The sequence below is a fragment of the Neoarius graeffei genome, chromosome 3 (genome assembly GCF_027579695.1).
Source record: "Neoarius graeffei isolate fNeoGra1 chromosome 3, fNeoGra1.pri, whole genome shotgun sequence".
Lineage (NCBI taxonomy): Eukaryota > Metazoa > Chordata > Actinopteri > Siluriformes > Ariidae > Neoarius > Neoarius graeffei.
Window position 1 is genome coordinate 94,179,210 of NC_083571.1, and position 12,254 is coordinate 94,191,463.

General features: G+C 43.5%; 1 protein-coding gene across 1 annotated transcript; it reads left to right on the forward strand.

The window, feature by feature from the left end:
* Window positions 1-977: 977 nt before the first annotated feature.
* Window positions 978-11,542, forward strand: chrna2b (cholinergic receptor, nicotinic, alpha 2b (neuronal)). Its single transcript, XM_060917673.1, has 5 exons — window positions 978-1,022; window positions 1,363-1,472; window positions 3,521-4,437; window positions 4,555-4,673; window positions 11,417-11,542. The coding sequence occupies exons 1-5, from the start codon at window positions 993-995 to the stop codon at window positions 11,540-11,542; spliced, it is 1,302 nt and encodes a 433-aa protein (XP_060773656.1). The 5' UTR covers window positions 978-992.
* Window positions 11,543-12,254: the final 712 nt, after the last annotated feature.

Genomic DNA, 12,254 nt, shown 5'->3' on the forward strand with positions numbered 1-12,254 from the left:
TGTAGAAGTCATAAAATAAGTCTATAACAAAGTTTGTACTAAAAAAAAGAAAAAAAAGGTGCCCAAGACTTTTGTACAGTATTGTATAGCTGAAATGTTTTTTGATATTGATTGAGGCGATATGTAGTCTCATATTGATTGGGCTGAGTAAGGGCATGTCTGACTGACAGCCCCTCATTACTACAAGGACAGGATAATACTGAAATAAATAAACAGGATAGATTTTTTAAAATTGAATTCTTACTTTGGCAGACCTGCATCACCAAAGAAATATGCCAGCATATAAAAGCCCTCTTCTGAACTGGATTGAATGTGTAATAAAATACCATATTAATACTGATTTTATGGCAGAAGGATTACTATCATTTTACGAATGGGCTGTGCACTAGTGAGGCTTCAGTGTGGAATTCTTTATAGATATTTTTTTCTTTGTTGCACAGGTGACTCAGAGCCTTCAAATATTTTTTTTTTTATTTGTCGATGCATGATTTACACAATATTTTCCATTGTATATACAAGCTGGTCCTCTCCTTTGTCTTGCCTGCTAGTCAGGCAGCTCTGATGTGCAGTAGTCAGTGGAGATTGTATATGGGATTTGTATATGCCAGCTTTTGATACTGATATAGCGTGTTGTTATGGAAGTGCACTTGTGCATAGTCTCACCATCAAAATTCACCGAAAGACTGTAAAGTGAAAGGAAACAATCATTTATATTTCTTTGAAATGACATAATCTGCTGTTGACACATTGCAAAAATTAATTTTATGAAGGTATTAATACCAGCTTCTCCAGAAACCACATTAGCACCTTTAACCCGATATTCCTGATGAGTCAGATGTTCCTTGAAAACTCTCCATTAGGATATTACACTTCAGCTGCTGCTACTGGAGCAAACCCAGCTTCTTGTCTCATACTCTTCCACCCACTTCTCTCTCTCTCTCTCTCTCTCTCTCTCTTTTTCCTATTCTACTCTGTAGGATGAGAAAAATCAAATGATGACAACCAACGTCTGGTTGAAGCAGGTGAGTCAAGTATTTTAAACAGCTTTTGGAATCACTCTGAGCAAATCTGGTTCAACTTAAAACGATTCCTTCACAAATGCTGTTAACTAGTTTAGATTTATAGAGTAAATGTTACAGTTAGAATTCACATTTGCATGAGGGTTATAGTTTAGTCTGGATCATGTTAAAGCCACATGTCCTCGACACCCATAAAGAAAGCCTTAGCTTGTGTAAATTGATAACTGTGATAAAAAGGGGACTGAATTGCAATGGTATTATATCCTTCCAAGATGAAAGGGTAAATCTACACTAAAACAAGCAAACAAAAAACAGAAATAATAATCTCTAGCCTCTTCCACAGGAGTGGAATGACTATAAATTGCGTTGGAAGCCCTCTGATTATGACAATGTGACGTCCATCAGGGTGCCATCAGAGCTCATCTGGGTTCCCGACATTGTGCTGTACAACAAGTGAGTAATATTAAACTAATCTCAAAATGTTTATGAGCAAACTACTTGCTGCATGTTTGAATGACAGTCCCTCATTAATACAAAGATAAGGTAATCCTGAAATAAACAAACGGGATCAATTTTTAAAAGTTGAATTCTTACTTTGGCATACCTGCATCACCAAAGAAATATGCCAGAATATAAAAAGCCCTCTTCTGAACAAGTCTGAACTATTTGGCCACCATGAGCTATCTGAACAACTTTAATGCTGCATGTCTCTGGAAGTGTACTGGTGGAATGAACACCATTCTTCCAAAAGATTTCCACAACTGATGTCTTGATGTTAGTGGAGAGCGCTGTCTAATACATCAGTCTAAAATCTCCCATATGTGTTCAATTGAGTTAGGATATAGTGATTGTGAAGGCCATAGCATATCTTTTAAATTATATTCATACTCATTGAACCAGTCAGTGAGCCTGTGGATGGAGGCATTATCATCCTGGAAGAGACCACTCCAATTAGGATAGAAATGCTACATCATCAGGTAAAGGTGATCCGTCATAGGATCTCTGGATTGACCTGCAGTGAGCCTCTAAATGGACAAGAGAATCCAAACAATGTCAGCCCAAAGTATAACAGTGTCACTGGTTTTTAATTTATTCATCACTGTGTCTGTATTTGTAAGAATATCAGCATGAGTGTGATGGATGATCAAGGCAAACTTTCTCTCATGTAGGGACAATGCTGAGTTGGCTTTCACTGAGGAAGGTGAAACAAGGTTATCTGCTTTGTTACCACTGGTGTAATACAATAAGTTATTTAATACACTCATTTAAAAATCATATTAAAATATCACCACCTGGTGTTCTTTAGTGATATTACAACTTCACTGAAAATGGCATGTTCTTTTGGTTATTAAAGATGTCCATCAACCCATCCATTATCCATAACCGCTTATCCTGTGCAGGGTTGCGGGCAAGCTGGAGCCTATTCCAGCTGACTGTGGGCGAGAGGTGGGGTACACCTTGGGCAAGTCGCCAGATCATCGCAGGGCTGACACATAGAGATAAACAACCATTCACACTTACGGTCAATTTAGAGCCACCAATTAGCCTAACCTGCATGTCTTTGGACTGTGGGGGAAACCGGAGCACCCGGAGGAAACCCGGGTGAGAATATGCAAACTTCATACAGAAAGGCCCCCATTGGCCACTGGGCTCAAACCCAGAACCTTTGTGCTGTGAGGCGACAGTGTTAACCACGACACCACCATCTCATCTCATCTCATTATCTCTAGCCGCTTTATCCTTCTACAGGGTCGCAGGCAAGCTGGAGCCTATCCCAGCTGACTACGGGCGAAAGGCGGGGTACACCCTGGACAAGTCGCCAGGTCATCACAGGGCTGACACATAGACACAGACAACCATTCACACTCACATTCACACCTACGGTCAATTTAGAGTCACCAGTTAACCTAACCTGCATGTCTTTGGACTGTGGGGGAAACCGGAGCACCCGGAGGAAACCCACGCGGACACGGGGAGAACATGCAAACTCTGCACAGAAAGGCCCTCGCCGGCCCCGGGGCTCGAACCCAGGACCTTCTTGCTGTGAGGCGACAGCGCTAACCACTACACCACCGTGCCACCTGTTATTAAAGATGTGCAGAAAAAATTATATATATATATATATATATGCAGCACGGTGGCAGGTTAGGTTAACTGGTGACTCTAAATTGACCGTAGGTGTGAATGGTTGTCTGTTTCTATGTGTCAGCTCTGTGATGACCTGGCGACTTGTCCAGGGTGTACCCCGCCTTTCGCCCATAGTCAGCTGGGATAGGCTCCAGCTTGCCTGCGACCCTGTAGAAGGATAAAGCGGCTAGAGATAATGAGATGAGATGAGAATAAAGTGGCTAGAGATAATGAGATGAGATAATGAAATTACTTAATAGGTGTGAGTATGTTACAATATTCCCACTAGCATCTGTGATGTTTGCTTTAATTGGTTATTTATTGTTTGCTTTACAATATACAATCTGCAACACCAGTTTGTGTTTGATTTTCAGTGCAGATGGGGAGTTTGCTGTGACCCACATGACCAAAGCTCACCTCTTCTACACAGGCAAAGTGCGCTGGGTTCCCCCTGCCATCTACAAAAGCTCCTGCAGCATCGACGTTACCTTTTTCCCCTTCGACCAGCAGAACTGCAAAATGAAATTTGGTTCATGGACATATGACAAGGCCAAGATTGACTTGGAGCGCTTAGAGACCACTGTGGACCTCAAAGACTACTGGGAGAGCGGCGAATGGGCCATCATCAATGCTGTGGGAACATACAACACCAAGAAGTACGACTGCTGCCATGAGATCTACCCAGACATCACGTACTTCTTCATCATCCGACGACTTCCTCTCTTCTACACCATCAACCTGATCATCCCGTGTCTGCTGATCTCCTGCCTGACTGTGCTGGTCTTCTACTTGCCATCCGACTGTGGTGAGAAGATCACGCTGTGCATTTCTGTCCTCCTCTCGCTCACTGTCTTCCTGCTGCTCATCACAGAGATCATCCCGTCCACGTCACTGGTCATACCGCTCATTGGCGAGTACCTACTCTTCACCATGATCTTTGTCACATTGTCCATTATCATCACTGTGTTTGTGCTGAACGTGCACCACCGCTCACCAAGTACCCATAAAATGCCAAGTTGGGTGCACACCATCTTTCTCAACATCATCCCACATTGGCTCTTCATGCGCAGGCCAGCTCCCTATGGACGCCGTCGACAGAGGCTGCTTCTCCTGAAAAGTCGAAGGTCACAAGGACTCAGGGCTCATGCTGGATCATGTTTGAGCACTTCAGCCAGCTGGTTCAAGGAGGTGGCTGAGGATGAAGAAACACACACACGATGCTTCTATGAAGACCTAGAGTTGGGCACGCTGTCTTCTAATTTCTCTCTCTCTTTCCGCCCTCCTTCTCCTCGTCCACCAGGCTCCACCCCAACTCATTCTCCTCCACTTCCTCCTCTTTCTTCTTCTCTGCCTGGAAAACATGGACCATTTATGAGACATGATGCAGTGCTGGGTGCCAGGCATCCAGGGAGTACTGTCCGGCAATCAGACAACGAACGATTGTCTCTGTCTCCCAGTGTCAGGCAGGCTCTGGAGGGAGTTCACTACATAGCAGATCATCTGAGAGCACAAGATGCCGACTTCAGTGTGAGTGAAAAATCACAAATAGTGAAAAGTCAGTTATCTCCTTGCTTAAGTATGTCTATGAAATTAATTTGTAGGCTAAAATATTAATCATGTTTACTAAATAATGAAATTGTGATTATCACATTTAGTTTGCCTTTTTTCCACACTGAAACCATGGAGAATGCAAATTTTGCATGAAGGATGCAGACAATTTGACCAAATTCTGATATTTTTACTTTTTATACTTCTGAAATATACAAGATCTGAAATGTTTGGTTTTTGCACATATCTCAGCCAGATCGAAAAGGTATGGCATTTTAAATTCTAATTACTCCCAAAAGCGGAAACAGAGAAAGCTACATTTAAAGAATACATTACAATTCCAGGGCGGCACGGTGGTGTAGTGGTTAGCGCTGTCGCCTCACAGCAAGAAGGTCCTGGGTTCGAGCCCCGGGGCCGGCGAGGGCCTTTCTGTGTGGAGTTTGCATGTTCTCCCCGTGCCCGTGTGGGTTTCCTCCGGGTGCTCCGGTTTCCCCCACAGTCCAAAGACATGCAGGTTAGGTTAACTGGTGACTCTAAATTGACCGTAGGTGTGAATGTGAGTGTGAATGGTTGTCTGTGTCTATGTGTCAGCCCTGTGATGACCTGGCGACTTGTCCAGGGTGTACCCCGCCTTTCGCCCATAGTCAGCTGGGATAGGCTCCAGCTTGCCTGCGACCCTGTAGAAGGATAAAGCGGCTAGAGATAATGAGATGAGATTACAATTCCACTGAAAGACGTCCCACCTACATCTATGTTTATAAATGAATTACTTGGAAAAACAACATTACTGCCTAATTTTAAGGAATTATAAGCTTACAATGGAGGCAGCGTAGTGGCGCAATGGGTAGAATTGCTGTCTCATAGCTTCCGGGTCCTGGGGTTACAGGATATGCAGAGTTTCACATGTTCTTCTTATTTTTGATTGGGTTTTCTTTGGGTTCTCCAGTGTTATCCAGTTGTCAGAAAATATGAAGACTGACTATACTACAACCCCAATTCCAAAAAAGTTGGGATGCTCTGTAAACTGTAAATAAAAACAGAATGCGGTAATTTGAAAATAATGGAAACTATATTTAATTGAAACTAGCACAAAGACAACATAGATTTTGAAACTGAGAAAGTTTTATTGTTTTTTTGAAAAATATATGCTTATTTTGAATTTGATGTCAGCAACACATTTCAAAAAAGTTGGGACAGGGGCATGTTTACCACTGTGTTGCATCACCTCTACTTTTAACAACACTCTGTAGATGTTTGGGAACTGAGGAGACCCATTGCTGTAGTTTTGAAAAACAAATGTTGTCCCATTCTTGCCTGATATACAATTTCAGTTGCTCAACAGTTCAGGGTCTCCTTTGTCGTATTTTGTGTTTCATAATATGCCAAATGTTTGAAACGGGAGACATGTCTGGACTGCAGGCAGGCCAGTTTAACACCTGGACTCTAAGCCCATACAGTGATTTCCACTACAGACACGTGTCTGCTTTTAATGCAGTGTCACTTGAGGGCCTGAAGATCACAGGCATCCAATGTCAGTTTTCAGCCTTGTCTCTTGCATACAAAGATTTCTCCCGATTCTCTGAATCTTTTCATGATATTATGTATCATGTGATCCCCAAATTCTTTGCAATTTTACACTGAGGAACGTTATTCTTAAATCCTTGCACTGTTTGTCCACGCAGTCTTTCACTGAGCAGTGAATCCCTCCCCATTTGCAAGTTCAAAGACATGTGGTGAGGTTAACATAGGGCAGCCTTGGGCTGAAATGCCCCTAAGCAAGGTGCCTCACCCCCAACTGCTCCTTGGGCGCTGTAGCATAGCTACCCACTGCTCTGTGTGCTCATTGCTCACTTGTGTGTGCATGTGTGTGTTCACTACTTCAGATATGCAGAGGAAACGTTTCACTGTGTGCTTGAGTGTACATGTGATAAATAAAAGCTTCTTGTCTATCTTTACTTCTGAGTGACTCTGCCTCTCTGAGATGCTCTTTTTAGACCCAATCATGTTGCCAATTAACCACATTAGTTTTTTTGTTTGTTTTTTTTAGCATTACACAACTTTTTCAGTCTTTTGTTGCTCCCGTCCCAACATTTCTGAAATGTGTTGCTGACATCAAATTTAAAGGACCCATGGCATGGTGGTTTGCTGATGCTTTAAACGGGATCGTGGAGGCTTCCGGATGTTATATCCGCAGCCTTTCTCGAAATGAACCCTCGGAACGTAGATATAGCCTCCTGGAAGAAAGCCCCATTTCAGCCCTTTTCCCAGTGCGTCGTTTTGCTAATGAGAAGCATGGAGGCGGGGAAGGGTAGAGGGTGGAGGCATGCCATGGGGGGAGGGGGAGGGGCTGCCGTCTGCCTCCCAAGCCGGCCGAGAGCACTCCTCGTCGGGCACGGCCAGGCGGGCGAATGCCCTGGTCCGTCCACCCTGTCTAAAAAAATGGTACAACTCGAGCCCATGGTAAAACTGGGACTGTGTCGTTTTTTCCCGCCTGAGGCCCATGGTAAAACTGAGCAGTGGGACTTTGTCATTTTTTTCAGCCTGAGGCCCATGGTAAAACTGAGCAGTTTTACCATGGAAGAGTGGGGACTTTGCCGTTTCCTCCCCCCAACTCGCCCCTGGGAGAACTGCTGCCTCCACGGGCGGCCGGTGCCGCTGGAGGGCCGCCCGCGCGACCTCGGCTCCCGACAAAAGATTGGATCTAGGGCTGACTTTCAATGGATCGCAGCGATGGAGCTGCTCTGCCACTCACGACACCCCGGCCCAGAATCAGGGAAAAATACCGCGCGCTGACGTCATTAAGGTGCGACGCGAGGAAATAAAATAAATTCAACAAATGTTTGGGTTTTTACTGAACAAACAAACAAATAAAATGAACGAGTGACTTAAAAAAAAGAATGTGGGTGTCTTTGTAAAAACTGTTTTGATTGGCTATTATAACAGAGGTAGCGCAGAGTACCTGGCTAACTGCAGGAAGCGGTTAGCTGCACAGCTAATGTAGCCATTGCAAACACACCGATTTTAAAACATGGCAAAACGACTTAACAGTTATACACTTACTTGTTCGGTGTTTGTGGCTGATGCAGCAGGGATGCTTGGTACGGACCCAGGCTTCAGTGACAGTTGATGTGCAAAACCTGCCCTGTACTATCCCAAGTTGTGGAAACATTCGTCAGGAAAATGCTTCCGACAAACATACACTGTCTTAGGTAGACTCGACGGCGTATTATTGAAGTAAATAAAATTAAGCCACTGCGTCTTCAGGTGCTTTCCCGTCGGCAGTAAAAACAGACTCTTTTCTGTGTTGTCACATCCATGTACAGCGCAACTTCCATGTTTCGCTTGCTTAGGTGATGCCATGTTGTTGTGTCCTCTATGGTCTCCTCACTACAACTGGGCGGGCAATCCATACAGTGGGTGGGAATCCAGAGGGGGGGCGTGGGGATCATCTCCCTTGCTGACGTAGTAAAGGGAAGAGCTTATCAACGCGCCGTTTTGACGCGCCATTCTCAAATGTTGGGCATAGTTTGGTTTACACATTATGAAATTTCTAGCCACTGGGGTGACTTAAGAAGGTCAGAGGAACTCATTTTAACGTTAAAAACCTCAGAAAGTGAAAATTTCATGCCATGGGACCTTTAAAATGAGCATATATTAAAAAACAATAACATTTCTCAGTTTCAACATTGATATGTTGTCTTTGTACTATTTTCAATGAAATATAAGGTTTCCATGTTTTGCAAATCTTTACTTTCTGTTTTTATTGATGTTTTACACAGTGTCCCAACTTTTTTGGAATTGGTGTTGTAAAATGTGGGAATGGGTGTGTGAATGCAGGTGTGTATGGTGTCTAAATGAAAATGAATAAATGAATATTAATCATGACTGTAGTATTATAAGATTCCATCTGGGTTAGGACTCAATAGGAGATTAAACTTTATAATACTAAGGTCACTTAATGTGTACTTGAAGTGCATTCAGTGTCAAGTATACAAATAGTTTACGAGTTATACATAAGGTCTAAATATACTTGAACAGAAGGACAATAAGGTAAACTATTCATTTTTACATGAGCCAGTTCTAACACAGTATTAACACTAATTCTAGCAGCAATTTTAAATGATACTTGTAAAAGAGATTGAATTTCCTTTAACTATCTTGATTTTACTGTGCAACATTTTGGTGTGCACTTCTTTTGCTTTCAAATGGGCTATAAAGACTTAGACAAACTTTATTGTCATTCAGTATGCAACAAGTGTACACCAAGTAAAATTTTGTTGCAATTTGACTCAGCACAGAAATAAATATGAAGTGTAATTATGTAGCAGCAAAAATATTATAAAGTGTAATAGTACAAAGTGACCTGTGGAATTTGGAATGTTCAAGGTATAAATAGAAGTTTAGAGTTTGGGTTTGGAGTTCAGCAGTCTGGCGACCTGGGGGAAAAAGCTGTTACAGAACCTGGTGGTCCTGCACCTAATGCTGCGGAACCTCTTTCCAGAGGCCAGAGGGGAGAACAGTCCATAATGAGGGTGTGAGGGGTCACTGATGTTTCTGGCTCGAGACATGCAACACCTTGGTGCAATGTCCTGAATGGAGGGAAGAGAAGTCCCAATGATTTTCTCTGCTGTCCTCACCACTCCCCTCACATTCTTCCAGTCAGAGGCACTGCAGCCTCCACAACACACAGAGATGCAGCTGGTTAGAACGCTCTCTATAGTGCTTCTGTAGAATGTAGTGAGGATGGGCAGGGGCAGGTGGGCTCTTCTCATCCTATGCAGGAAGTGCAGACGTTGCTGTGCCTTCTTGACCAGTGACGCGGTGTTCACAGACCAGGTGAAGTTGTCTGTGATGTGCACCCCCAGGAACTTGGTGCTATTGACCACCTCCACGGCCGTGTTGTTGAGCAGAAGTGGAGCATGGCTGGGTTGTTTTTTCCTGAAGTCAACAATGATCTCTTTTAGTTTTGTCCACGTTCAGGATCAGGTTGTTTTCCCTGCACCAGCCCACCAGCTGGTCCACCTCCTCTCTATAGGCCAGATCGTTATCGTCCCTGATGAGGCCCACCACTGTGGTGTCGTCCGCAAACTTCACAATGTGGTTGCTGGTAGCCCTGGGGACACAGTCGTGTGTCATCAGAGTGAATAGCAGACAGCTCAGGACACAGCCCTGAGGGGAGCCTGTACTGAGGGTGAGGACACTGGAGGTGTTCTGTCTGACCCGCACTAACTGTGGTCTTTCAGTGAGGAAGTCCAGCAGCCAGTTACATAGGGAGGTGCAAAATTCACTTGACTCATGATGCTAACTAGTGAGCAAAAGATAGAATAGGTTATTGCAACGTCAAGGACAGCCTTCCTCACAGTCAGAGTATTGAGGTGTCTGATGAAGATACATGACCAGCATTATAAAACTGCAGTGTACTTTGAAGTTAATATTTAAGTTTACTCTTGAGAAAAGTAAGAAGTATTTAGCTAGTGTACTAAAAATCCCTTTAAAGTATTCCGTAAGACGTTTGCTACCAAATATACTTTTTGTCCCAAATTATTTAGTCAGTAGGGCAGTATGGTGGTGTAGTGGTTAGCACTGTTGCCTCACAGCAAGAAGGTTCTGGGTTCAAGCCTAGTGACTGACTGGGGCCTTTCTGTGTGGAGTTTGCATGTTCTCCCCATGTCTGTGTGGGTTTCCTCCAGGTGCTCTGGTTTCCCCAACAGTCCAAAGACATGCAGGTTGGGTTAATTGGTGGCTCTAAATTGACCATGAGTGTGAATTGTTGTTTGTCTCTGTGTGTCAGCCCTGCGATGATCTGGCAACTTGTCCAGGGTGTACCCTGCCTCTTGCCCATAGTCAGCTGGGATAGGCTCCAGCTTGCCTGTGATCCTGCACAGGATAAGTGGCTACAGATAATGGATGGATGGATGGATGGATGGATGGATATTCAGTCAATTATCAAATTAGTGACTGGATCATCTACAAAAGAATGCCCTATGATATAGTTAATTTGATTATGGTAAATGTTAAAAATGTCCCAAGGTACACTGTATTAGGGAAGTCAGAGTAAATGGATCTGTCGTATAATGTTTCACCACTATCTGATCTCGTGATTATACCCACTAAAGTGATGGAAACCCTCAAATGTTAAAAAAAAAACCCCACCAGGGTTTAACCTCATGTGCAGTTGCATTAACTTAGTACTGCTAGATGAGCCTGGCTAACTGTCGTTTGGTCTTTCTGCTTGCATTCTTCTCAGTACATATCTGATGAAAGAACTCCATCCATCCACCCATCCATCCATTATCTGTGGCCACTTATCCTGTACAGGGTCACAGGCAAGCTGGAGCCTATCCCAGCTGACTATGGGCGAGAGGTGGGGTACACCCTGGACAAATCACCAGATCATCGCAGGGCTAACACAGAGACAAACAACCATTCACACTCACATTCACACCTACGGTCAATTTAGAGCCACCAATTAACCTAACCTGCATGTCTTTGGACTGTGGGAGCACCCGGAGGAAACCCACACAGACACGGGGAGAACATGCAAACTCCACACAGAAAGGCCCTCATCGGCTACTGGGCTCGAACCCAGAACCTTCTTGCTGCGAGGCGACAGTGTTAACCACTACACCACCATGCCACCCATGAAAGAACTCAAAGCAAATAAACAGATGACAGAACTCTAACATTTGCCTTTCTTTGAACTCTTTAATCTTTAAATGCAGGTTAAAGAGGACTGGAAGTACGTTGCCATGGTGATTGATCGGATCTTCCTCTGGATGTTCATCATCGTTTGTCTGTTGGGTACCATCGGCCTGTTCCTTCCACCATGGCTGGCTGGAATGATCTAGAACTACTTCCATAAACTTGCAGACATGCAGTATGCGTGCTGTGGAAACACTCACCATTACAGACAGTGCACAAGCATGTGAGCCACATGAATGAATAATAAGCTGTGGAAACTGTGCAAAAATATTTGATTGAAGAGCAAGAAATTCATCATGGATCAAAATGTCTATCAGCACTGTGCAAGAGCCCAGAAAGCAAATTTATCTTTGAATGTAAAGCCTTGCAATGAATACTGATGAATAAAATGTGGCACCTTAAAAAAAAAAAGGACATCTGCATGAGTGAAAACAGGGGTGTTAATTTTGTGTCGATCTATCTTTCTCTCTCAATAATCAATGGATTAATTTCTGATGCAGTGAGATTTAGAGGATGTGACATGTACTGACACCCTGGCAGCCCCTTGGACAATAGGCGCTAAGAGAAAAAAGCTGTAGTGAGCTGTCCTTCGTTTAAAATCCCACGCCAGCCTGTATCTGAAGGCCAGATTTGTAAAACTGCTATGTGTGAAGTACCGCATTTTTAATAGTAAAACATACTGTATTCCTTCTCATTCAGGGTGTGGCCCTGCATTACGCACACACACTATGACCCTGAACAGGATAACGTAGTTACTGAAGATGAATGAATGAATATTATGTTTGCGTAATTGGAAGTTAGATCTTTATGTTTTATGTCGTGATTTTAGAAAACTGAGCTCCACATAGATTTCAGATA